We start from the raw sequence: 26,571 nt of genomic DNA, 5'->3' as shown, positions 1-26,571 counted from the left end.
TGACTTAAAGAGCACTTGCTCTCAGAATTCTCATAGACATAAGACATCAGCAGTTGGAATCTTATTCTGTCCCTATGTTTTTAGCTTCAGGCCATGTCCCATCTGTATCTAACTATGGCACTACTATATCCTGGAAACTCTTCCTTCTGATGTGCTTCAGAAGGTTGCATTGATCTTCTTCTCTGAGCCAGAAGTGAGACAGTCTTAAGTATCCTACTGGCATTGTAGTAGATCTCCCCCTTTCTCTTAAACAGTCCAAGGATACCCTCAAGGTGACTATATCCATTAGGCTTTGCCACTTAAGTGAAGTTGTTGTTGTTAGTTGCAAAGTCGTATCCGACCCATGACGAACCCATGGACAACGTTCCTCCAGGTCTTCCTGTCATCTACCATCTTCTGGAGTCCCTTTAAGCTCACGCCTACTGCTTCAGTGACTCCATCCAGCCACCTCATTCTCTGTCGTCCCTTTCTTCTCTTGCCCTCCATCTTTCCCAGCATTAGGCTCTTCTCCAGTGAGTCCTTCCTTCTCATTAGGTGGCCAAAGTATTTGAGTTTCAACTTCAGGATCTGGCCTTCTAAAGAGCAGTCCTCTAGGACTGACTGAGTGAAGTTACGGGACTGCAATAAGTGTACTAACTGAGAATTCCAACAAGGTGGATATGTTGTAATGGGTCATCCTCAGATTCAGGAATTGGAGAGCTTACTTGATCCAAATTAAGTTGTACTTCCTCAGGAAGAACAGATATATAGCTTGGGGCTACCTCTAGAGGCACAACTGCTATAGAAGCCTAAGTGAATTTCATGGTGTGTGTTGACAGCAGTGGCGACTCTATTTTTGTTTACCTAAAAAAAAAATGAAGAAGGAAAAGAAAGACTTAGATCTGCAAATCCACCTAGAAGAGCAGGCTACTAGATCTCACCTTGATGTAATTATGCAATTAAAAGAAGAGAAACATCCTAACTAAGAACTGAACTGCAGTTCTAAGTTTGATAGCCCAACCTTGCCTTCATTCAAATACCCATTCACCCATTGTCATTCTATGTGCATTTACCTGGGTAAAGGCTAGGAGTCTCTGGCTAGGTTCACACAACAGATTACACTAAGCTCAAATGGCTTTAGGCAATCTGTGGTTCATCGTAAGGGAGGCAAACCCTAATATTGGTTTAGCATGCCATTTGAAACAGCTATATGACAATGTCATGATGTAATGCATTTGTTTGGTTGGTGCATGTTATATGAATACAGCGAATAGGTTAACACTAGTTTAGGATTTACAGTACGGTATAAATTCAAACCGTATTTTGTCCACCCAATGAGATTCATTGATGACTTAGTAGTGCCTCCTGCAACTAGGTGAATTCAGTAAATCACAGTTTAGTTAGCATGGGTAACAAATGGTGATGAAATTGAAGGCATGGCATGTGAATATGACATAATGAGGAAAGGATGCAACTTTCTACTTGCAACACACCACCTGACACAATAATGCATGTTAGTTGCATCAGAATGTCAGGGCACACGTGTTGCTGGTCACACCACCCACCACCAGGCCCCTGTGTTGGGTAGACACAATCTGTGCAATGTACTTCTAAGTAAACTAAGGATGTAAGTAAGTAAGTTTAGTGGTAGGCAACCTCGGCTCTTTTATGACTCATGGACTTCAGTTGAAGTCCATGAGTCATAAAAGAGCCGAGGTTGCCTACCCCTGGTTTAGACCTTGGATTTAAAGGGGACCCAACCTTTAGACAGCCTTTTATAAGTAACCTTTCAACAGCTAGAATATACAGTGAGTCCTTGAAAAACAACAGTCTGTTTAGCGATTGTACAAAGATACAGTGATGCTGGAAAAAAGTGACTTAGGACCATTTTTCACACTTGTGACCGCTGCACATGGTCATGTGATTTACATTTGAATGCTTGGCAACTGGTTCATATTTATGACGGTTGCAGTGTCCCGGGGTCATCTGATCCCCTTTTGCCACCTGCTGACAAGCAAAGTCCAAGGGTGGGGGGAATGCCAGATTCCCTTAACCGTATGGCTAACTTAAACACTGTCGTGATTCACTTAACAAACGTGGCGAGAAAAGTCCCAAACTGGGGCAAAACTCACAAGGAATTTCTCACTTAACAATGGTAAAATTTGAGCTCAGTTTGGGGTGGAAAGTCAAGGACTGCCTGTAGGAGGTTTTGTCGGAACAAAGAATAAGATAATGAAACCTTTACATTTGGCTGATCAGACAGGTGTGATGCCGGAATGTTTGATGTAGCCCCAGTAACTCTTATCCTAAAGTCATTTGCCCTTCACTAAATTGCAGAGGCCAGTGGGGTCCTTGACTTAAGCTCAGAGGTCCAAGTGGGGTGGGGTTTTTTGGAAAAATCGTTGGTTGCCCCAGAAGGGCCAGAAGCCCCTGTGTCTTCCTTCTCCTCAGCCCAAATCCACCCTGCAAAACTCTTCTCTTCACCCCAGTCTTCTTACACGTCGCCCCACTCCATGCAAAGGGCTTCCTTCCCAGCACAAGCACCAAGACCCCAACCCCAACTAATTCCCACAACACTGTCTGTGCCCTGGGATGTCAAATACACCTAGTAGGGCTGTATTAACACTTATGGTCCTTCTCCTCTTAGCTATGTCCTTAGATTCTTCTCACTTCTTGTTGCATCTCATGATTCACGTCGATTTGCTTTTATTTAGTATCCTATTGGGATTGATGTTGATTGCTTTCATTTCCAATGGTTATCACTGAGTGTTGTGTCTATGATTTATGATGGTTGTATTTTATGATTATGGTTATCACTTGTTACTTTTATGTACACTGAGAGCCCATGCACTGGAGATAAATTCTTTGTGTGTGTCCAACCACACTTGGCCCATAAAGTCTATTCTATTCTATTCTATTCTATTCTATTCTATTCTATTCTATTCTATTCTTATTCTTATTCTTATTCTTATTCTTATTCTTATTCTTATTCTTATTCTTCTACTCTACTCTACTCTACTCCTATTCTATTCTACTCTGCTATAATTCTATTCTATTCTATTCTATTCTATTCTATTCTATTCTATTCTATTCTATTCTATTCTATTCTTATTCTATTCCTATTCTTCTACTCTACTCTACTCTACTCTACTCTACTCTACTCTACTCTACTCCTATTCTATTCTACTCTGCTATAATTCTATTCTATTCTATTCTATTCTATTCTATTCTATTCTATTCTATTCTATTCTATTCTATTCTATTCTATTCTATTCTATTCTACTCTACTCTATTCTACTCTACTCTACTCCTACTCTACTCCTACTCTACTTCTACTTCTACTTCTACTTCTACTCCACTCCACTCCACTCCATTCCTTTCTATTCTATTCCAAGTTGCCAAGATCGAGCTCAAGGCGAGGGAAAGCGGGGCTGGCAGCTCGGATGTGCGTTGGCCAGAAGCGCCTGTTGCAATTCCCACAACACGAGGTCAGGGGAGATCTTGGCACCTTCTCGACCTTGGGTCCATTCCTTCGCCCGGATCGCCCTTGGCCGGGAGGCTCCAGAATCCGCGCAGGCCAGCTTCTGCCTTGCAAGGCATCCTTGGGACCCAGCAACGGAGGAGGAGTCGAGGTCTTCGGGCGCAGAGCGAACGGCCAGAAGCCGCGCCTTTCTTGCTTTTGCGCCTTTCTTCCGAGGCCTTGGCAGGGAGGCGCCGAAACCCGTGCGCCCTCACTCGAATGCGTGTGCGCGTGCGGAGGAAAACTGAAGCCCCTTTTCCGGGAACTCGGGCCGACGTTCAAGTTCAGGGTTTTCCTGGGATTAATTGCAAAGTAAGCCAAGCGGAGAAGACCCCTGCGAGTCCCTCCCTTGGACTGCAAGGCGATCAAACCGGTCAGTCCTAGAGGAGATCAACCCTGACTGCTCTTTGGAAGGCCAGATCCTGAAGTCGAAACTCAAATCCTTTGGCCACCTAATGAGAAGGAAGGACTCACTGGAGAAGAGTCTAATCCTGGGAAAGGTTGAGGACAAGAGAAGAAGGGGACGACAGAGAATGAGGTGGCTGGATGGAGTCACTGAAGCAGTAGGTGTGAGCTTAAATGGACTCCAGAAGATGGTAGAGGACAGGAAGACCTGGAGGAACGTTGTCCATGGGGTCGCGATGGGTCGGACACGACTTCACAGCTAACAACAATAAAAAAAAATTTAAGCATCTTCCACGTGACTTGCTGCCTGATTCGCCTTTCAGTGAGGATGGAAGCCAGTCTCATACCCCTCCACTTCAACAGCTCTGCCCTGCCCAGCCGAGTTTGGACTGTGATGCTAAGCAAGGCTCTGAGCTTAGGATGGGAGACCACGTGCAAATCTCGAGCGAAGGCTGGATGTTCAAAGAAATGCTTCAAAGAAATGCTCCGTCCATCTCTTGTTATTCTGTAATGTGAGAGTGGGCAGCCGCTAGCGCGCGATGGCAAGAAAACGATCGGACTGCTTCCAAGTACTCAGTGGAAAATCCAGAGGTTTATCTAGCCTTACATTCCTCCTGCTGATTTACTCAACTCTTTCTTACCCGTTGAAGTCAATTTTGCACTAAACCCGAGAAGGTGAAAAATCCTATATATAAAATGAAGTAATCCTTGGGATTATATGCTTGGATAGTGAATGAAAAAAATTTGGTTTGAATGAAAAACAGCGACCCATCCGATCATTTCAAACAGGGGGTCCCAGTCGAGTTGATTGTACCCACGTTTTCTCAGAGGTAAAGCTCGGTGTAAGTGGGACTCACTCCAAAGTAAAAAAAAAAAAGGAATAAGATTCCAGCCTGGCACTGAATTCACGAGAGCTAACTGCTATACGAAATAAAAATCAGCGGGTAATTTAGAAAAGGGACAAAGGCGTTCTCGGGCGCCTAGCTCTCTGATGAACATTCTCTCTCTCTGGGTACGAACGCGTGTCAAGACGCGCCAAGGAGCTTCTGAATTCCCTGAAGGGAAGAGCTACTTCCCTCGTAACTTGAGAATTAAAAGATCTAAAAGGTCAGTGCTACTTTTGTCTCTTATTCTGGCCCATCCATGGAAAGGTCCACTCTTGAACACCCCCCCCCCCAAGCCGTTTACTCGGGAGTAGCTCCCACTGAAATCGAAAGGGCTTGTTCCAAATGGACGTGGACGTGGACTCGATATCTGGGGGTGTATAATCAATCAACCAAGTGATTGAAAGGGGCCTTTTGTCCAGAGCGATGGGGCACCTCACCAATTAAATCGCGCCGGGCTGGACAGAAGAACCAGCGCCGGGCTGGATTTTTTTCTTTTTCTTTCCAAAACTGCTTTTCCCAATGTGGTGCTCAGACGGATTGAAGTCACCTTCAGCGCAGCACCTGGTTAGAAAAAGGATGCCCTGGAAACACAGCCTGACTTTTTTTTTCCCCCAACACGGCACCCCTTTGGGGGTGCGTGTGTGTGGAGACGCGAACTTGGGTTGGACAACCAAAGCGGGTCCCTCTGGATCACCTAGAACCAGACAGTAGCTCTGAATTCCTCCCTCGTTAGAGCCGCACCTGTGAAGTACGTAGCGCTGAAATGACGCTTCGACGGGGCGGTTAAAGGGGGGTGGGGGAGAGAGAGAAAGAGGCTGCATTTGGACCACTGGGAGAAGTTTGTTTAGTTTTCACTTACACTTTTTTTGTGTGGGGGGGGAGCAGAGGTGAGTTAGTGTACCGAGCCCAGCCTATCCCCTTTACGTCTGGGGCCGGTGTGTGGTGGAAAACCAGACATCGGGCAAACTCAGCAGTTAAGGTGAGCGCAATCCCAAGTCTACAAGGTAGGCAACAAGCAACGAAGAAGGCAATGGAGAAGCGTTGGACGGGGTGTGTGTGTGTGTGTGTGTTGTTGGGGGGGTGGGAAACGCCTCCGGCTTCCAATCCAACCGGGACTGGCGGCGTTCCTGCCAGGAGCCGCGAAGTTGTAACTTGCCGCCTCCTGTACGCTCTGCGGGGGCAAAGGCAGCGCCGAGTGAATTAACAAAACACACACACACACACACAGACACCCGCCTCTCGCTAAGCCTCCCCCCCGCCCCCCCCACACGCTTTGTTTCGGGGAGGGAGGGGGGAAATCCTCTGAAAAGGCTGCGAACAAGCAGCTTTTGGAGGCGCGCCGATTGCCAGGCATCACGTGCGTGAAGTAGTTACTATAAATCGCTGCACCGGAGTAGGCGATGGGGGGTGGGTGAGGGGGAGAGAGGGAGATCCAGGGGAGGTCTAGCGAGAAGAGGAAGGGGGGGTCGCTTTTAAGACCAGCCCTCTGGCGAGCCCCCCTTTGTTCGCCTCCCAGCCATAAGCACCTTCCGAGCTCGCCCCGGGGACTTGGCGGAGGCGAGCGACCCCAGAGGAGAGAGCCGGGTCGGTCCCGGCTGCCCTTTCTCTCTCTCTCCCCCCCCCCGCCGCCTCCCCACCAGCACCTGCCGGCCATGTCGCGCTCCTTCTACGTGGACTCGCTCATCGTCAAGGAGGCGGCGGCGGCGAGGCCGGTGCCTTCTCTGCCGGAGCCGCCCCCGCCGCCCCCCGGGCAGGACTTCCTCATCCCGCTGGGCGTGCCGGCGCCGCTGGTCATGTCGGTGGCCGGCGGGCCGGCCTGCCCATCGCGAAAGAGCGGCGGCTCCTTCTGCGTCTGCCCGCTCTGTGTCACCTCGCACCTGCACGCCTCGGCGCGGGCGGGCGGAGGAGGAGGAGGAGGAGGAGGAGGAGGAGGAGGAGGAGGGGGCGCCGTCGCCGCCTCCCTCCCGTTGCTCAAGGGCCACTTCGCTCCGCCGGGCGGCGAGGGCCAGTTCTGCCCCCGGATGAGCCACGGCCAGCAGCTGCCAGTCCCACAACAGCAACAGCCGCCGCCGCCGCAGCTGCCCGGCTCGGCGGCCCACCCACCTGTCTGCGCAGCGGCCGCCTACGGCATGAGCGACCCCCGGCGTTTCCACTGCCTCGGCCTGGGTAGGTCCTGCCCCGGGGCTGTGGGTGGGAGGGAGGGTGGGGAATCCGCCTCGGAGACCCTGCAGCCGGGCGCCGGTGCCTCTGCCCTCTGGGCAGGGGCCACTCTCGGACTTCCCGCTCTCCGCTTGCCCGGCCCTTTTCATCTCCCCGGGGATCGCGTCCTAAGGGGAAAAAACCCTCTTGCCTCCGGATTCCTTTGGGATCCCGGGGAGATCTGAGATCCCCTTCCTCCGCGCGCTCAGGTGAGAAACTGCTCCGGGCAGAGCAGGCAGCCCGACGAAGGGACTCCGGTCCTCTCCTCCTCCTGAGACGAATTCTCGATTATCCCAAGGGCGCTTCCCGGAGGAGCGCCGCCACAGCAGCGCCTTCGGGACTGAGGAAAAGCCAAGCGCCAGAGCCCTCCAGATTTGGGGGATTTGAAAGCCCATGCGTCCCAGCCACCCTGGGACGTGTAAACTTCCAGCGTTCTCCCGGACCTGGAAGGATGCCCTGGCAGAAGGTGTTTTATTTTTAATTTTTAAATGAAACACGCCTGATGGTTCCCATCCAATAACTCCAACCTCGAACTTAAGGGACGGGAGAAGGTGGGTCTTAAGGTGGAGAGGTCTGTCTTCTTGGAGCAAGGAAAGGAATCCGCGGGATCTCCGTCTGGCAGAAAGAAAGGAGAGAGAGAGAGAGAGAGAGAGAGAGAGAGAGAAGGGGAGAGAGAGGGAGAGAGAGAGAAAGAGAGAGAGAGAGAGAGAGGGAGGGAGGGAGGGAGGGAGAAAGAGAAAGAAAGAACGAAAGAGAAAGAAAGAAAGAAAGAAAGAAAGAAAGGGAGAGAGGGAGAGAGAGGGAGAGAGAGAGAGAGAAAGAAAGAAAGAGAGCGAGAGGGAGGGAGAAAGAAAGAAAGAAAGAAAGAAAGAAAGAAAGAAAGAAAGAAAGAAAGAAAGAAAGAAAGAAAGAAAGAAAGAAAGAAAGAAAGAAAGAAAGAAAGCGAGAGGGAGGGAGAAAGAGAAAGAAAGAGAAAGAGAGAGAAAGAGAGAGAAAGAAAGAAAGAAAGAAAGAAAGAAAGAAAGAAAGAAAGAGGGAGAAAGAGAAAGAAAAAGAAAGAAAGAAAGAAAGAAAGAAAGAAAGAGAAAGAAAGAAAGAAAGAAAGAAAGAAAGAAAGAAAGAAAGAAAGAAAGAAAGAAAGAAAGAAAGAGAGAGGGAGAGAGAGAGAGAGAGAAAGAAAGAAAGAAAGAAAGAAAGAAAGAAAGAAAGAAAGAGGGAGAGAGAGAAAGAAAGAAAGAAAGAAAGAAAGAAAGAAAGAAAGAAAGAAAGAAAGAAAGAAAGAAAGAAAGAAAGAAAGAAAAAAAAAGAAAAGGGGTGGGATGGGATGGGTGACCCCCTCCCCCTCTGGCGCACCGTAGCCAAACTCGCACCCTTCCATAGCGGGGCAGCGGGTGGCAGATGCGGAAGAAAGTCTTTATTCAACCCCGGGCAAGTAACCCCTAACTTCCAGGGCCGAGAAGGCGGCCGTAGCCGAATCGATCGCAGGAGATGGTGTGGAGCCTCCACGTTCAAAGGCATTTTCGCTGTAATTGGCAGGAATTGGGAAGCAACAACGGAAGGCTTGAGAATCTGTCTCTCTGTCTGTCTGTCTCTCTCTCTCTCTGTGTGTGTGTGTGTACCGTAGGGACGCGGGGGGGGGCAGAGATACCTCCCTGTCCTCCTGCCGGGCTTCGGGTCTAGTTGGACAGGTGGGCGGCGGTTGAAGCGCAACGTTCCCGCCGGAGACGAGGGATTTGTGGTCCAGGATGGGTTAAAGCTTCTTTGGGGGCCTTTTTTTTTTAACCGGGCTTTTTTTGTGTTTTTTGGTCTTCCCCCCCCCTCCTTTCGGCTCTCCCTCTCTTCCCCCCCCCCCCCCGTCCCGCAGGAGGCTCGGAGGTGGCCGGCCCGCTGCAGAACGGCAAGCGGATGCGCACGGCCTTCACCAGCACGCAACTGCTGGAGCTGGAGCGGGAGTTTTCGGCCAACATGTACCTGTCGCGCCTGCGGCGGATCGAGATCGCCACGTACCTCAACCTGTCGGAGAAGCAGGTGAAGATCTGGTTCCAGAACCGGCGCGTCAAGCACAAGAAGGAAGGCAAGGGAGCCGCCCAGCGCAACACGCACGCCGGCTGCAGCTGCGCCGCCAACCCGGGCCGCTTCCCCAGGTCGGAGGACGAAGAAGAGTCGCTCTCTCCGGCCTCGGCCAACGAAGACAAGGAGGTCTCCCCGTTGTGAGAAACCGGACCGAAGCGCTCCGCGGACAGTTCTGCCTCGGCGAGAGCCACGTCGGATTCGGACGGACTTGGAACCCGTTTCTTCCCCCCCCACCTCGCTTGTTTTGACCGAGCCCCAAGCTCAGGGGGGTGGGTTCGCCTACTCCACACGCCAGTCGATCCGGTTGCTTCCCCAAACGTGGGGGGGTGAGACCCCAGATCCCGAACACCAGTGGCGTAGCGTGGGGGGTGTAGGGGGGGCCGGCCGCACCGGGCGCAACATCTGGGGGGGGCGCATTAGATGCATTTTACTTTAATTACATCAGTATTTTCATAACAAACAATACATGTGCTTAGGGGGTTAAGGGTTTCTTTAACTAATCTAGTGGAAGAGACTCGAGTGCTAAAATCCACGGGTTAGGGGGCGCAAATTACTTGCCTTGCCCCGGGTGCTGACAACCCACGCTAAGCCACTGCCAAACACACACACACACACACACACACGCACACACACACTCCCACGCACGCCGTCCTGCCAGGGCCACGGCGGAGGAAAGCGGTCGCAGCCTCAGTCGCCCCCCACCCCCGCCCCCAAATTAGGAGAGAAGAACTTATGGGGGATCAAAGAGTAGCAGAGGGAAAAAAAAGCTCGACTCGACAGGCCTTGCGCAGATCTTGATCTGAAATGGGAAGGGGAGGTGTGGAGGTCCCCCCCCCGTCCCGCCGCCGCAATTACTCTGGAGAGTCGCTTGAATGCTCTGGTTTGTAGGGAAATAGTTTTCTATCAAATGTATATTTATATTTATTTAAATAAATGAGGTCGGACCAAAAGTGGGGGTGGAATATGCTTTTTTTTAAAAAAAAAAGAAAAGAAAAGAAAAAAGAAAGAAAAAGAAGGGGCGACAAAGGTACCCCAAGCCAGCAACTTTGTAAAATAAAAGGGTGGGGTGGGGGCGAAATGCTGGCCTTTCTAGAGAACCTCTAGAAAGACTTTGCAGATTTGGTTACCCCAGAAGACTCTTTTTATGTTAGCCAGATTCGTGAAGTGGGTCCATCCTCTGCCATCAACGGCTGGCTGGCTTGCTACCTACCAAGGGCGTTATTTTCATTTGTCCCTGTCAAATTATAGTCAAAGGTCTTATAATCAGCCTTTCCTGAAACTACTTAAAAACAGATTGGATACTACTTTAAAAAAACAACAACGGTGCAAAGCTGCTTAAATGAGCGGTGTCTGCAGGAGATGGTAGTCACCCTGGTCTGATCAAATTTAAAAAAAGAAATCAAGATGGTAGTAGGCACCTCGGTCTGATCAAAGCTTCATTTGTTTTTTGTTTTGTTTTTAATGCATGTAAAATCTGGTAAAGATACTATCAGGCTGTTGTGGCCACTTCCAGGACTTTTTTTGGAACCTGTCCTGTGTCTCCCTCCCCCAATTTTTTTGATTCCAAATACAAGCGAAGTTGCTGCGTTGTTCCCATTTCCCAGATCACGTGGGGTGCCCCCCCTCTTCAAAACAAGTAGAACTGACCCTTCAAAAGTACAGTGTGCCCTCAGAACTTCTCTCCCCCCCCCCGCCCCTTACGAAGCTACTCCCAGCTTGGCATGCCTAATATAATAGGAAGGAGAAATTACCACATTCGTTAAAATGTGAATCACATCTATAATCCAATTTATAGGTTTAGATTAAAGGTAAAGGTAAAGGTGCCCTCGCACATGCGTGCTAGTTGTCTACGTTTCAAAGCCGAAGACACTGTGGTCATGTGGCCGGCATGACTAGACGCCAAAGGCGCACAGAGTGCTTTCGAACTGCTAGGTTGGCAGAAGCTGGGACAAGTAACAGGTGCTCACTCTGTTACTTATGCGGCGGCACTCGGGATTCCACCTGCCAAACTGCCGGCCTTCTGATCGACAAGCTCAGCGTCCTAAAGCACTGAGCCACTGCATCCCTCTATAGATTACTTTTCCCTAAATCTGGAAGGCAGAAAAGGCCGATCGAGCGCCCATGGCTGTAGCTTCCTCATCTCTAATCTTCCCATGCTTTTCTTTGCCACCCCCGTTGCTCTAAAATCAGATAGGGGCAGAATTAACTCTCTAGAATCACCGAGAAGAGCAACAGATCCTTTTTAAAAAAAAACAAAAAAACTTAATTCAGGTTTTGCAAGATTCCATTTCGACACTGTTGGACTTCAGCCCTCCGTATATCCAACCGGCATCAACAAGGCCCCTTTTGGGACACCGGTTAGCACCATGTCCAGAAACTCCCCATGTGGTCAGTGTGAGAAAGGATAAGCAGTCCAAACCCCTGGATCTACAGCTTCACCATAGGTTACCAGCAAGTTATGAGGAGATAGCTATCCTCTGTGTGTCTCTCTCTCCGCAGTAGAAAGCCAATTTAAATGCCCCTGGGCACACATCCAAAAGCTGGTTTTGTCTCATGGGTCCACAAATGATGAACTTCATTTCTGGCTGCCAAAATTCTTTTCTAAATAATAATCATGTTCCCGCTCTGGCAAGAGGTTGTCAGCAGACAACTAATTACCTATTATAACTTTATTACGCTAAGCTGGGGCATGCTTCATGTATGAGGGAAATTTCACAAAATTTCACAAAATTTAATTCAGCCCATAACCCAAGGCTATTCCTTATACAGGCATTTCTCTTCAAAGAAGAACCGTTCCCCCACTATTTCAATTACTCTTCTCCAGTAATTTTTGTAATGTTATTGTTTACAAGATGTAAGGAAGTCAGTGGGGTTCACTTGCAAACAAGTGTCAATTTGTAAGTATCTGCTTTTTTATTCTGTGGTTTGCTGAACCATAATAAAAACTATTCAGGTTACAATTGACACCAGTTAGTCATAATCAAAAGTTTCAGTGTGTGTATATATAAATAATGTTAAATGTTTAGATTACCTTGCTAGGCCCCAAACAAATCTTATTTTCTGTTTCAGCCTAACCCAAGGCCCTAACCCAACGCCATCCACAGGCAGTAGTCACAGTAGTGACAGCTCATATTTGTGTAAATATTTTTGGATTGCTAACAAAGAATTAAAGGGAGACTGATATGCATTTCAAACTTATTTGTTCTCATCAGTCAGCCATACCCTTCTGAGATTCGAACCTGGGCTGATTGCACATTAGACAGTTGTTTTAACCTTGCTTCTCAGCTAACAAAGTGAGAAAGAGCCTGTGGCCTAGAGGTTAGAACAACTGCCTAAGGTGCAATCGGCCCAGGTTTGAATCTCAGAAGGGTATGGCTGACTGATGAGAACAAATAAGTTTATATATATATATATATATATATCAGGTAGAATACAGTTATGAAACTGCATGCTAGATTTAATTACTAATTGCAGGCTGCTTGGTCAAAAGATAGGAATGAGGATTTGCAAACAATAGTTACTGTCAGTGGTTGCAAGCACTCCTAAACTGGCTTAAAGGGAAGATTTCCCCCAAAGAAAGCAGATTTTCAACTGTACTGGTAATGCAGCTGTGCTAAAAAGGCCAAGGTCATTATCATGGCAGAGTCTTAACTAGGCAGCTTTTATCTTTTCACTCCACTGGAAAAAAAACGAGCTTCCTCCAATTTGTGCTAACTGGTTTTGAATCAGTTTGAAAGGAGATCTTTTGATCCGAATCAGAAATGGCTTGATTAACTGGGGTGTTTTGAATCTACAAATCCCGGCTGGTGGTCCAAGTGAATCAGTGAAAATCTTAGACGGCTCCAAAATGTCAATGCAGTATCTTGTAACTAGGGCCTCCATAATCAATGAGTTTAAGAACGCAGTCGTGTAAATGCTCAGCCCTAATTGAAATTTGGATTTTCATGAGCTTGTGAGACCGAGAACCACTTGCTGATGAACAAGGGAATTACAGCATTACAATAAATTGTTCTAGTTTCTACAGAGCCATTAAAAGTTATCTCATGTTCAAAATCAAGCGTCCTCTACTAAAGAGAGTCAACTCCTGGGGATTTCATGTAGCATTCTTGGTGGCAACATTAAAGCCCTTTTTTTCTGGGACACACGCACACGCAGGACATCCAGTTTAGCTTAGAGACTGCAATTCCCTAAGCCAGCTCCCATCCACATTCTAACCGGAGCTGATCCTGCTTAGCTTCCAAGGACAGTCAGTTGTGATCTTCCGAATTAGCTGAGTTAATAAAAGAAATCTTTCATTGGTGCAAAAATCTACCTATTCAGAGAGAAACTCTGAGCCAGGACAGGCGTTTTCACCTTGTGGGGGGGAGGAAAAAAAAGTCACTCCAGATTAATGAAGAGGTGATAAATTCAAACTGCTGGGGAACCAAAGTTGGCACTGGCCGGGACTCTGCTTTTTAACGTCTGCTTTCTTCCTGACTAGCAGACAAAGATGGATAAAGTAAAGGTAAAGGTTCCCCCGCACATGCGTGCTAATCGTTTCCGACTCTAGGGGCCGGTGCTCATCTCCGTTTCAAAGCCGAAGAGCCAGCGCTTGTCCGAGGACGTCTCCGTGGTCATGTGGCCGGCATGACTAGACGCCAAAGGTGCCACGGAACGCTGTTACCTTCCCACCGTAGTGGTCCCTATTTTTCTACTTGCATTTTTTACATGCTTTCGAACTGCTAGGTTGGCAGAAGCTGGGACAAGTAACAGACGCTCACTCCCTATTTTTCTACTTGCATTTTTTACATGCTTTCAAACTGCTAGGTTGGCAGAAGCTGGGACAAGTAACAGGCGCTCACTCCCTATTTTTCTACTTGCATTTTTTACGTGCTTTCGAACTGCTAGGTTGGCAGAAGCTGGGACAAGTAATAGGCGCTCACTCTGTTACGCGGCACTCGGGATTTGACCCATCAAACTGCCGACCTTCTGATCGACAAGCTCAGCGTCCTAACCCACTGAGCCACCATGTCCCTTCTAAAGATGGATAAAAGGGCCCTGAAAAGAAGGCTGGAAATGTAGTTCAAATGGGACTGTAAAGGAGGCCTATCGCTTTAAGACAAGAAGCAGAGGAGCACTTTGGTGATTTTGCATTAAGCATCCTGGGCTCTGAGTAAGCAACTCCTGCCTGCCTCCCTTGAGGCCTTGAGCTGAAAAGCAATTCAAGGGGATGACACTTCAAGCAAAGCTGCCTTAACCAGAACACTCCAGAAAGAAAATCCGCTTAGGGAAAGAATGGCCTTGGATGGGGTGTGTGTGGAAACTTGACCTGCAGCTTTCATTTGGGTTATGCTTCCCAAAAGTCAAACCAACTGAGGGATTCTGAGCTGCACAATAAAGTGGGATTTAGTTACGTCCATCACCTGCATAGGATGGCTTTCCAGAAGTCAGCAATCGAATGCTGCCTTTAAGCGGAGAAGAGCGCTGTGGTTTCTGTGGAGTACAAACACCCCGGCTTAACTAGTTTGGCGGGATCAAACCGGCTCTCCTGAAACTGCAAAATTGTCTCTTAAAAAAAAAGTGCTTTGGGAAGTTTGGCCTTAAGAAAGGAGAGCTGCACTGTGGATTTTTCTCACTTTTCCTTTCTTGTTTTCATGAGGGGCCTTTTAGCTTGAAACTCGGAAAGGAGCGTTGTTTCTCTTTCCTTTCTTCCTCTTCCTCCTCAGCGAAATAAGTTCGGAGGTATTGCCTTTCTGTTGCTCACCTTTCTCTCATTCCCAGGCAGGTGCCCAGGTGGACTGATTTTATTCCCTCTCTCCTAGGTAAAGGTTCCCCTGCACATGCGTGCTAGTCGTTTCTGACTCTAGGGGCCGGTGCTCATCTCCGTTTCAAAACCGAAGAGCCAGCGCTTGTCCGAGGACGTCTCCGTGGTCATGTGGCCGGCATGACTAGATGCCAAAGGCGCATGGAACGCTGTTACCTTCCCACCGTAGTGGTCCCTATTTTTCTACTTGCATATTTTTTACGTGCTTTCGAACTGCTAGGTTGGCAGAAGCTGGGACGCATAACAGGCGCTCGCTCTGTTACGCGGCACTCAGGATTCGACCCGCCAAACTGCCGGACCTTCTGATGGACAAGCTTAGCATCCTAACGCACTGAGCCACCGTGTCCCCGCCATCTCTCCTACTTGTCTGAAATGGTATAGGGTTTCCTGCCTTAGCAGGGGGTTGGACTAGATGACCTCCAAGGTCCCTTCCAACTTCTTCTTCTTCTTCTTCTTCTTCTTCTTCTTATTATTATTATTATTATTATTATTATTATTATTATTATTGTTGTTGTTGTTGTTGTTATTGTTATTATTGTTATTATTGTTATTATTGTTATTATTGTTGTTGTTGTTATTATTATTATTATTATTATTATTATTATTATTATTATTATTATTATTACTACTACTACTACTACTACTACTACTCAAATTCAGATTCCAAGGCCGTTTCCTCTGTCATGATTATTAGTCTCAGGGCAGCAGCCGGTCATCATTGGAATGATACAAAGCCTGGCTTGCATCAGCACTGTTCATTCAGAAGATGCCAGGAATTGCTAGTGAGGAAATGGCCCAAGTATGGGTACTGCAAAGCTTGACCCTGTGCACAGTGCAGGTATGTGCATGCAAAGAAGGCAGGAAGGGGGAGGATATGACAGAACTAATGAGCCTCTTGTTGCGGGTGAAGAAGGGGAGTGCAAAACTTGGGTTGAAACTTAACATTAAGAAAACCAAGATCATGGCATCCAGCCCTCTCAATTCCTGGGAAATAGATGGGGAAGAAATGGAGGTAGTGACAGATTTTACTTTCCTGGGCTCCAAGATCACCGCAGATGGGGACTGTAGCCAAGAAATTAAAAGACGCTTGCTCCTCGGGAGGAAAGCCATGGCAAATCTAGACAGCACACTAAAAAGCAGAGACATCACCCTGTCAACAAAAGTGTGTATAGTCAAGGCTACGGTCTTCCCAGTTGCAATGTATGGCAGTGAAAGTTGGACCATAAAAAAGGCTGAGTACCAAAGAATTGAGGCCTTTGAACTGTGGTGCTGGAGAAGACTCCTGCGAGTCCCTTGGACTGCAAGGCGATCAAACCGGTCAGTCCTAGAGGAGATCAGCCCTGACTGCTCTTTAGAAGGCCAGATCCTGAAGTTGAAACTCAAATACTTTGGCCACCTAATGAGAAGGAAGGACTCACTGGAGAAGAGCCTAATGCTGGGAAAGATGGAGGGCAAGAGAAGAAGGGGACGACAGAGAATGAGGTGGCTGGATGGAGTCACTGAAGCAGTAGGCGTGAGCTTAAATGGACTCCAGAAGATGGTAGAGGACAGGAAGGCCTGGAGGAACGTTGTCCATAGGGTCACGATGGGTCAGACACGACTTCGCAGCTAACAACAACAGAAGGTGGAGAATGAATAAATTTATGCAGAAATGTGTGAAGGATCTAATTTATGAGAAAAGGGATGCGTCAGTGATGATGAGCAAAGAGGAGATACAGCCACACAAGGAAGGAAATCGAGAACGTCAAAGACAAAAGAGCATCAGGCTAAATTCCATTTCTCTGCAATCACAGCCGTCAGGATGGGCGGGGGGTCTCATCATCTAACAGTGCAGAAAGGATATGATGGAAGTAATTGTCTACCCTATTTGTCTACCTAATTAACAGCAAGAGAAAGAATGCGAGCTTTTCTATGGTCTGGCACAAAGTAGCAGATGAAAAGACCGACGTGAGAAATGACAGCATGGATGGATTCACCCGTTGTTCTAAATGATGTTCCAGTTGTGGCTTGTTCAACAAGCCACAGAGGCAAAGTTCACCGATCATGATAAGCAATGGATCACAGTTTAAAATGGATCACATTATGGATGAGAGGTAAGGGTGAGCCTAGCCTGAGTATCTAGGCACATGCATTTTAGGGATATGGAATGAACGTCCAGCCTTGTGGCAAAACCAGCACATGTCAGAGTTGGAGGGTGAAAAAAAAAGCAAGTGCAAAGGAAGCCAAACGAGAAAACCAGTATCAAGGAAGGGTGGATGTCACTCATGGCAGCCAGCAGTAAAAAAAAAAAAGATGCAATTAAGAATGTCAGTGAAGAAAGAATAGGAACATGCTAGAGCAGACATGTCAAACACAAGGCCCAGGGGCCGGATCCGGCCCGCGAAGTGGTTTCATGTGGCCTGCGAAGCCAACCTGGAAACAGTGAGGGAACGACCCCCACTGCCTCGGCCCTGGCCCAGAGACCCTCCTCCTGCCAGAGACCCTCAGATCTGTCCCACTCCTGCCCAGGCCCCCATAGGCACCCTTGATGCCAACGATGTAGAGCCGGCCACGCCCACCCAGTAGGCCATACGCACTCTAGCCACGCCCACCCAGTAGGCCACGCCCACCCTGGCCATACCCACCCCGGCCCCCTGAGGGCAACCGCAATGCTGATGCGGCCCTCAATGAAATTGAGTTTGACACCCCTGTGCTAGAGAATAACATTAGCTTCTTCTTTCAGAAACTGAACCAGGAAATGGGAAGAAGAGTGAGAATTAACGCAGGTGGGAGTGAAAAGCATTGTGTGTGCGTGCGCATGGAGATAAAGGGCTCTTTTGGGAGGTCTTGTGCAGGAAGCAGGGAGTCCAGAGGGGTGGGTGGGATTCCTTTGCCTCCCCCAACAGGGCTAGCAGGCACCTTTCGGAAGGCGAAGGGTTGAGGAACGGTTGCTTTGGGGCCGCTTCAACCCTGCATCCTGAGAAATGCAATTGGCCCATGTTTAATTGGGCACCTTTTTGAACCAAGGAGGCAGGTGAAGCATGCCAATTCCTTCAGAAAGATCCGGCAATGAAATATATCCCTGGGATTATTAATGGTGTGCTTCAGTTAACAGATTAGGGACACGGTGGCTCAGTGGGTTAGGACGCTGAGCTTGTCGATCAGAAGGTCCGGCAGTTTGGCAGGTCGAATCCCAAGTGCCACGTAGCAGCACAAGCGCCTGTTACGCATCCCAGCTTCTGCCAACCTAGCAGTTCAAAAGCACGTAAAAATGCAAGTAGAAAAATAGGGACCACTACGGTGGGAAGGTAACAGCGTTCCGTGAGCCTTTGGCGTCTAGTCATGCCGGCCACATGACCACGGAGACGTCCTCGGACAAACGCTGGCTCTTCGGCTTTGAAACGGAGATGAGCACCAGCCCCGAGAGTTGGAAACAACTAGCACACATGTGCGGGGGAACCTTTACGTTTACCCAGTGCTTTTTTTCTAAAAGAAAAAGGTGCCGGAACTCACACATGTCATACAACCCGCCTTGCCTACCCTACAAGGTTCTATCCAAAAAAGGTGCTGGAACTCCGTTCTGAGCATTCTATGAGAAAAAAAGCCCTGCCTTTACCTAATAAATATACAAGCGAACCCTTCTATAAACAAATGAGCAAATCCTTCTGCCGTGGCTTCTTCAAGACAGAGACGAGGTGTTTCATAAACATGCTTGAAAATTCAGAGTAACAATTAGGATTGCAACATTTACAATGTGTGGATAAAACCTTGTTTGAAACAGAAAGTAAGTAACGTCTGGCCACGGTTTCTTCTCCCAAAATTATAAATTATTAAAATACGTTCTTCCAAAATAAGTATAGCATGCAAGTTGGAATGCATTTAAAAAAAGTTTTTCTATCACCATATTTTCCCTGTTTTGAGGATTATGCTTATTGGAGGTAAAAAGAAGAATAGATTTGGGTGTTTGATAGTATTTGATCTGCAGTTTGCGTATATTTATTTTATTTTATTAGATTTATATACCGCCCCTCTCCAAGGACTCGGGGCGGTGTACAGGGCAATTAAAACGCTAACAACACGCAAGGTATAAAAATTAAAATAAGATTAAATCAATAGCCCTAAGTAATAAATACAATCTAAAATTTAATTTTTTTTAAAATTTAAACACTAAAATCCAATCCCTCAGTCCAGGCCGGCCTGTTCAAACAACCAAGTCTTCAGGTCGCGGCGAAACGAGCAAAGGTCGTTTCTATATGTATATATAGTATTATTAAAGCATACTATTTAACAAATAATCTTTATAGTCGTAACAGTTCATGCTTGATGAGAAAGTGGTAGTTTATTCAAATGTCTTCTTTTTCTATTCCAAACCACTGAACGACTTGAATGGATATATTATGCATTTCATTTGCTGCTTGTGTTGCTTGTGTACAAGAGAGAACAAGGATGCAGAATCTTTGTGCCTCCTTGCTATAATTTTTCACCATTCTTATAAAAGTTATCTTCTGACGACTTTCTAGAAACATCACACATACACAGTATAGATTGCTGACACAGAGAATATATCTCACCAATGCCGAAGCAATAATACTGGCTGCCAGTTCAGTTTGGGTGTACAATTCAAAATGCTTGTGAAGCCTTTAAAGTTCTTAAGCCTGTTTTTGGTCACACATAAATAAGCCAGTCCAACTATTAATATTATATAACTGAGTACATCACTTTAATCTTTTGGAGTGATTAAATACCGCTGAGACAGAAGGTGCGAAAGAAAAGATAGATTGGGTATCAAACAGCAAAAGACTTAATTACTATAAATTAACTTAAGGAATCAAAATTATCCACCTCCTACTTTCAGATTTTTCACTGAAGACTTCCAAGAATGTTGCCAAGTTCTCCTCAATCAGGACTGGCAGAATGTTTGGGGATCCGTTTTTACTTCTAAAGGCCATATGGATAATCACAACTGCATTCATGAAAAGCATTTAATACTTAACTTATTGAGGTCATTAACCAGCGCAAACTCATGAAAAGTGTGGCCGTATCTGAGTGGATATCAGTGGAGCTCATAACTAGGCAAAAAAGAGGATAACTTAATCAAATGATAACAAAGAAGAAAAAAAAGAGACTTTATGGCAAGGGATGCTTTAGGCCAGGGGTCTTCAAACTTGGCCCTTTTTATGACTTGTGGACTTCAACTCCCAGAATTCCTCAGCCAGGCACGCTGGCTGAGGAATTCTGGGAGTTGAAGTCCACAACTCATAAAAAGGGCCAAGTTTGAAGACCCCTGCTTTAGGCTAATAAATATATACAGGTAATCCTTGACTTATTACCATAATTGAGCCCAAAATTTATGTTGTTAGGTGAGACATTTGTTAAGTGAGTTTTGCCCCATTTTAGGACTTTTCTTGCCACAGTTGTTAAGTGAATCACTATTCACTATTTCCCATTAACTTTGCTTGTCAGAAGGTCACAAAAAGGGATCACATAACCTTGGGACACAGCAACCGCAATAATTTGAACCAGTTTCTAAGCATCTTACTTTTAATCATGTAACTGGGGGGGGGATGCTGCAACAGTCATAAGTGGGAAAATGGTCATAGGTCACTTTTCTGAATGGTCACTACAGTAAATGAACTGTTGTAAGTCGAGTAATGTAGTCTCAGATTTTTGATTAGGGTTATAATTTTAGCTTTATATTATGTTTTTAAGATTATATAAAACTTTGTTGGAGTATTACATATTTATATAGAGTAGAGCAGAGTAGAATAGAGCAGAGCAGAACAGAACAGAATAGAATAGAATAAGAATGGAATAAGAATGGCATGATAGAATAGAATAGAATAGAATAGAATAGAATAGAATAGAATAGAATAGAATAGAATAGAATAGAATAGAATAGAATAAGAATAAGAATAAGAATAAGAATAAGAATGGAATGATTAGAATAGAATAGAATAGAACAGAACAGAACAGAACAGAATAGAATAGAATAGAATAAGAATAAGAATAAGAATAAGAATAAGAATAAGAATAAGAATGGAATGATTAGAATAGAATAGAATAGAATAGAATAGAATAGAATAGAATAGAATAGAATAGAATAGAATAGAATAGAATAGAATAGAATAAGAGCAGAATGAATAGAATAGAATAGAATAGAATAGAATAGAATAGAATAGAATAAGAATAAGAATGGAATGATTAGAATAGAATAGAATAGAATAGAATAGAATAGAATAGAATAGAATAGAATAGAATAGAATAGAATAGAATAGAATAAGAATAAGAATAAGAATGGAATGATTAGAATAGAATAGAATAGAATAGAATAGAATAGAATAGAATAGAATAGAATAGAATAGAATAGAATAAGAATAAGAATGGAATGATTAGAATAGAATAGAATAGAATAGAATAGAATAGAATAGAATAGAATAGAAGAATAGAATAGAATAGAATAAGAATAAGAATGGAATGATTAGAATAGAATAGAATAGAATAGAATAGAATAGAATAGAATAGAATAGAATAGAATAGAATAGAATAGAATAGAATAAGAATAAGAATGGAATGATTAGAATAGAATAGAATAGAATAGAATAGAATAGAATAGAATAGAATAGAATAGAATAGAACAGAACAGAACAGAATAGAATAGAATAGAATAGAATAGAATAGAATAAGAATAAGAATAAGAATAAGAATGGAATGATTAGAATAGAATAGAATAGAATAGAATAGAATAGAATAGAATAGAATAGAATAGAATAGAATAAGAATAAGAATGGAATGATTAGAATAGAATAGAATAGAATAGAATAGAATAGAATAGAATAGAATAGAATAGAATAGAATAGAATAGAATAAGAATGGAATGATTAGAATAGAATAGGACATAATGGAATGGAATGGAATGGAATGGAATGGAATGGAATGGAATGATTAGAATAGAATAGGACAGAATGGAATGGAATGGAATGGAATGGAATGGAATGGAATAGAATAAGAATGGAATAAGAATGGCATGATAGAATAGAATAGAATAGAATAGAATAGAATAGAATAGAATAGAATAGAATAGAATAGAATAGAATAGAATGGAATGGAATGGAATGGAATGGAATGGAATGGAATGGAATGGAATGGAATAGAATAGAATAGAATAGAATAAGAATGGAATGATTAGAATAGAATAGGACAGAATGGAATGGAATGGAATGGAATGGAATAGAATAAGAATGGAATAAGAATGGCATGATAATAGAATAGAATAGAATAGAATAGAATAGAATAGAATAGAATAGAATAGAATAGAATAGAATAGAATAGAATAGAACAAGAGCATGAATAGAATAGAATAGAATAGAATAGAATAGAATGGAATAAGAATGGAATAAGAATGGAATATGTAATTTGTCTCCGGTGCAGAAGCTCCCGGTGTACATACAAGCAACAAATCATGATCATAATCATCATAAAAATACATTCATCATAAATCATAAGATACAACGCTCAGTGATAGTCATAGGATACTAAATAAACAATCAACATAAGTCATACTAGGATACTCAGTAAAACAATATAAATCGGAATAGAGTAGAGTAGAGTAGAGTAGAGTAGAGTAGAGTAGAGTAGAACAGAACAGAACAGAACAGAACAGAGCTGGAAGGGACCTTGGAGGTCTTCTAGTCCAGCCCCCTGCTCAAGCAGGAGAACCTATACCATCTCAGACAAGTGACTGTCTAGAGCCTCTTCTTAAAAATCTCCAGTGATGGAGCGCCCACGTTTTCTGGAGGCAAGCGGTTCCACTGGTTAATTGTCCTCACTGTCAAGACGTTTCTCCTTAATTCTAGGTTGCAATATCTAGGATGTCATTGGAAATGATGCTCTCTAATGTGTCTTTCCTTTTATATATTTGTTTGACTACCTCTGATTTATGCTGGTCATTGACTGAAACAAAGATTGATTGATTGAAAATAAAAATAGAGACTTTTACAGCCAAAGACTTTCCATACGTTTAAGGGTAAAACTATATCTGAAGCAAAAAACCAGTCAAATACAGTTGACTCTTTGGATGGTTAAGGATGTTAAAGTTATGCTAAAGAAGAAAAGAAATAGCAGAAAAGCCAAATGTATGATATGCACTAAATAACAAACAATGGTTTTCATTGTTGAAAATCTAAAGCATACCTGATCTGTTTCTTCCAGGTGAGCACTCTGAAGAACTATTTGATGAAATTAAAGTATAGCCCTTATTTAAGAAAATAAATAAATATTACTTCTAGGCAGATTCCTTCTGAATTCTTTGACCTACATGTAAAATTGCTGGGTTTATAACACAAATGAAAAACTTGTCATCCATTCCAAGGACTAAGAAGGACCAAAGTAATTCTATTTTTTTTTTAAAGCAACTGAAGGGGTAAATACGGTCTAATATTGTATCTGGAGATAAATTGGGAAAAAGTATTATTAAGCTTGTATATGTTCAGTATTCAAAACAGTAATACCTATTGAAGAAAAACACTGTTCACTTCATAGAGATGATCCAAAGCTATATATTTGGATTTTTGAAAAGTATTTGACAAGTTTCCTCACTCCAATGCTTCCAAGGATATGTGGAATTCTGGGAGTTGAAGTCTAACACACCTTAAAGTTGCCAAGGTTAAGAAGCACTGATATAGTGTGTGATATCTGTAAAACAAACAAACAGAACTGAATCATTATTAGAAAAATGTTTTTTTAAATATATATATATATATATATATATATATATATATATATATATATATATATATATATATATATATATATATATATATATATATATATATATATATATATATATATATATATATATATATATATATATATATATATATATATATATATATATATATATATATATATATATATATATATATATATATATATAATGCTCTTGTATAAATCTATGGTACAACTATACTTGGAATATTATGTACTATTCTGATCAGCACAGCATTGGAAAATATTCTGAAAAGAATAACTTTTTAGAAAGAAGTTTAGAAGAAGAGGGAATAAGTTTGTATCACTGATGGAATAGGAGCCATTTCTTCCTCACCATTCATAATATTAGAATCTTGGGTCATCCAATGAAAACTAAATGTAGTGAAATTCCAGCCTCATGAGGAGAGGAATCATAGAATTCGCTCCATAGAAGAATGGAATTTGCTGGCATTGGATCTCTCTCTCTCTCTCTCTCTCTCTCTCTCTCTCTCTCTCTCTCCCTCTCTTCTCTCTCTCTCTCTCTCTCTCTCTCTCTCTCTCTCTCTCTCTCTCTCTCTCTCTCTCTCTCTCTCTCATCTGTCTGTCTGTCTGTCTCTCTCTCTCTATCTATCTAACTATCTGTCGGCAGGTTACAGAAGAAAAAACACCATATCACTGTGTTAAACAATTAATTCCCACAACATTGTCAAACTACCTAGTAGGGCTGTATTATTATTATTATTATTATTATTATTATTATTATTATTATTATTATTATTATTATTATTATTATTATTATTATTATTATTATTATTATTATTATTATTGTTGTTGTTGTTGTTGTTGTTGTTATTATTATTATTATTATTATTATTATTATTATTATTATTATTATTATTATTATTATTATTATTATTATCCTTCTCATCTTTCCTATGATCTATTTCCTTCTCTTCTTATGGCTATAACTTTGTTGCTTGTATTAGTACCACTTTATAAAACCCTAGTGCAGGGGTGTCAAACTGCCGGCCCATGGGCCGGAGCGTCACAGAGAAACTGCGCCCATCCCATTTTCGGCAATGGGAAAAAGTTCCGATACATCGCGCAACGTCACGTGATGTCACGAGTTTGACATGCCTGCCCTACTGAGACCACACCTGGAATACTGCAACCAGTTTTGGTCACCATGCTACAAAAAAGATGTTGAGACTTTGGAAAAAGTTCAGAGAAGAGCAACTAAGAGGATCCAAGACCTGGAGACTAAAACATACGAAGAACAGCTGCAGGACTTGGGTTTGGCTAGTCTAAAGAAAAGAAGAAACAGGGCTGACGTGATAGCAGTGTTCCAGTATTTGAGGGCCTGCCACAAAGGAGAAGGGACCAAATTATTCTCCAAAGCATCAAAGAACAAGACAAGAAACAATGGTTGGAAACTGACCAAAGAGAGAAGCAACCTGGAATCAATTAACAGTGAGGACAATTAACCAGTGGAACAGCTTGCCTTCAGAAGTCATGGGCACTCCATCACTGGAGGTTTTTAAGAGGAGGCTAGACAGTCACTTGTCTGAAGTGGTATACGTTCTCCTTCTCGAGTAGGGGGCTGGACTAGAAGACCTCCAAGGTCCCTTCCAGCTTCTATTCTATTCTATTCTATTCCGATTTATATTGTTTTACTGAGTATCCTAGTATGACTTATGTTGATTGTTTATTTAGTATCCTATGACTATCACTGAGTGTTGTATCTTATGATTTATGATGAATGTATTTTTATGATGATTATGATCATGATTTGTTGCTTGTATGTACACCAGGAGCTTCTCCACCAGAGACAAATTCTTTGGGTGTCCAATCACACTTGGCCAGTAAAGAATTCTGTTCTATTCAAAACCCAATAATCTCTCACCCACCTGGTGACAACTAACCATGAAACTAATTGGCTTCGTATCGTCCTGGGATCAGCAGGTGCACTGGCAAAACCACATCTTTGGGGCCCTTTTGAAAGTGTGTCAAAGTGGAGAGCAATCTTCTCTCTGTGTAGATGACAGTGTCCCACAGGGAGAGGGCTACCACCAAGATCCTCCTTCTTGGACCACTTAGATGGACCTCCTTAAGAGAGGGGTCCTGTAAGACTATGGTCACCATGATTTACGAAAGAGATCCAGACTATTTCCGGAAGTCAGAGTTTAGTGGCAGCTATAATTCTTGCAATATATCTTAAAATGCCTGTTACTGGGGAGTACGTGGTCACTATAATACCCAAAACTTTGACCACGTTCAGCAACACCCTTACTTTCTTCAAAGATTCTTTTATTCTTCTGATTGGCTTATTCATATGCATGATCATGCAGAAATCATGCCTAGTACAAGATGCTATCATGGCCACACATACAGTACTACATCAGAACCTGCTGCCAATGAAATGCAGGACAAGCAAAAAAAAAAAAATCTCAAAAAGTTATTGTTGTTTTTTTTAACTTCGAACGGGCAAAACCTTTTCAGCCCCTTGAAAACATCCCTGCATAATGGCCAAAGTTCATTTACTCAGAGGATATTGACAAGGACTAGGTAGTGGTGGAGCTCCCAACATTTTGTTTTAAAAAGTTTTCCCTTTGTTTCAACCTTATTGCTGTGGCGGGGAAGGGCGTGAAGAAGACGTGGATTTCCTTTCTAGACTTAAAACCCTCTAGTGGACAGGGGGGAAAAATGCTTAGTTACACATCAGGCAATCTGCAAAAAGAGTTCCACCCAACAAATTGTAAAGAGGAGTCATATTAACATAATTAAGGGAAGTAGTTGGCTTTATTATTCGTTTGGAGGTACAGTATTGCGAAGAGAAAAAGTGATTTTTTTTAAAAAAAAAAGGGGGGGGGAGATGAGAAAAGAAAGAAGGAAAAATTCCCTCCCTAATGTGCATTTTGAATCCTCTGACAATTTCACTATTTCAAGCTGCCAGGCCTTCATGAAAGAGAGTACAGGAGGAG

At 43.7% G+C, this 26,571-nt stretch overlaps 1 protein-coding gene across 1 annotated transcript; it reads left to right on the top strand.

The window, feature by feature from the left end:
• Positions 1–6,443: 6,443 nt before the first annotated feature.
• GSX2 (GS homeobox 2) lies at positions 6,444–9,341 on the top strand (the record flags this gene model as incomplete). Its single annotated transcript, XM_081333000.1, has 2 exons — positions 6,444–6,957; positions 8,855–9,341. 2 exons carry the CDS (start codon positions 6,444–6,446, stop codon positions 9,202–9,204), a joined length of 864 nt encoding a protein of 287 aa, XP_081189126.1. The 3' UTR covers positions 9,205–9,341.
• Between the last annotated feature and the right edge of the window lie 17,230 nt (positions 9,342–26,571).

This window comes from Vipera berus, assembly GCF_964194415.1.
Source record: "Vipera berus genome assembly, chromosome: 7".
Lineage (NCBI taxonomy): Eukaryota > Metazoa > Chordata > Lepidosauria > Squamata > Viperidae > Vipera > Vipera berus.
The sequence above is the reverse complement of the archived record's forward strand: the minus strand, read 5'-3'. Positions and strand labels throughout refer to the sequence as shown.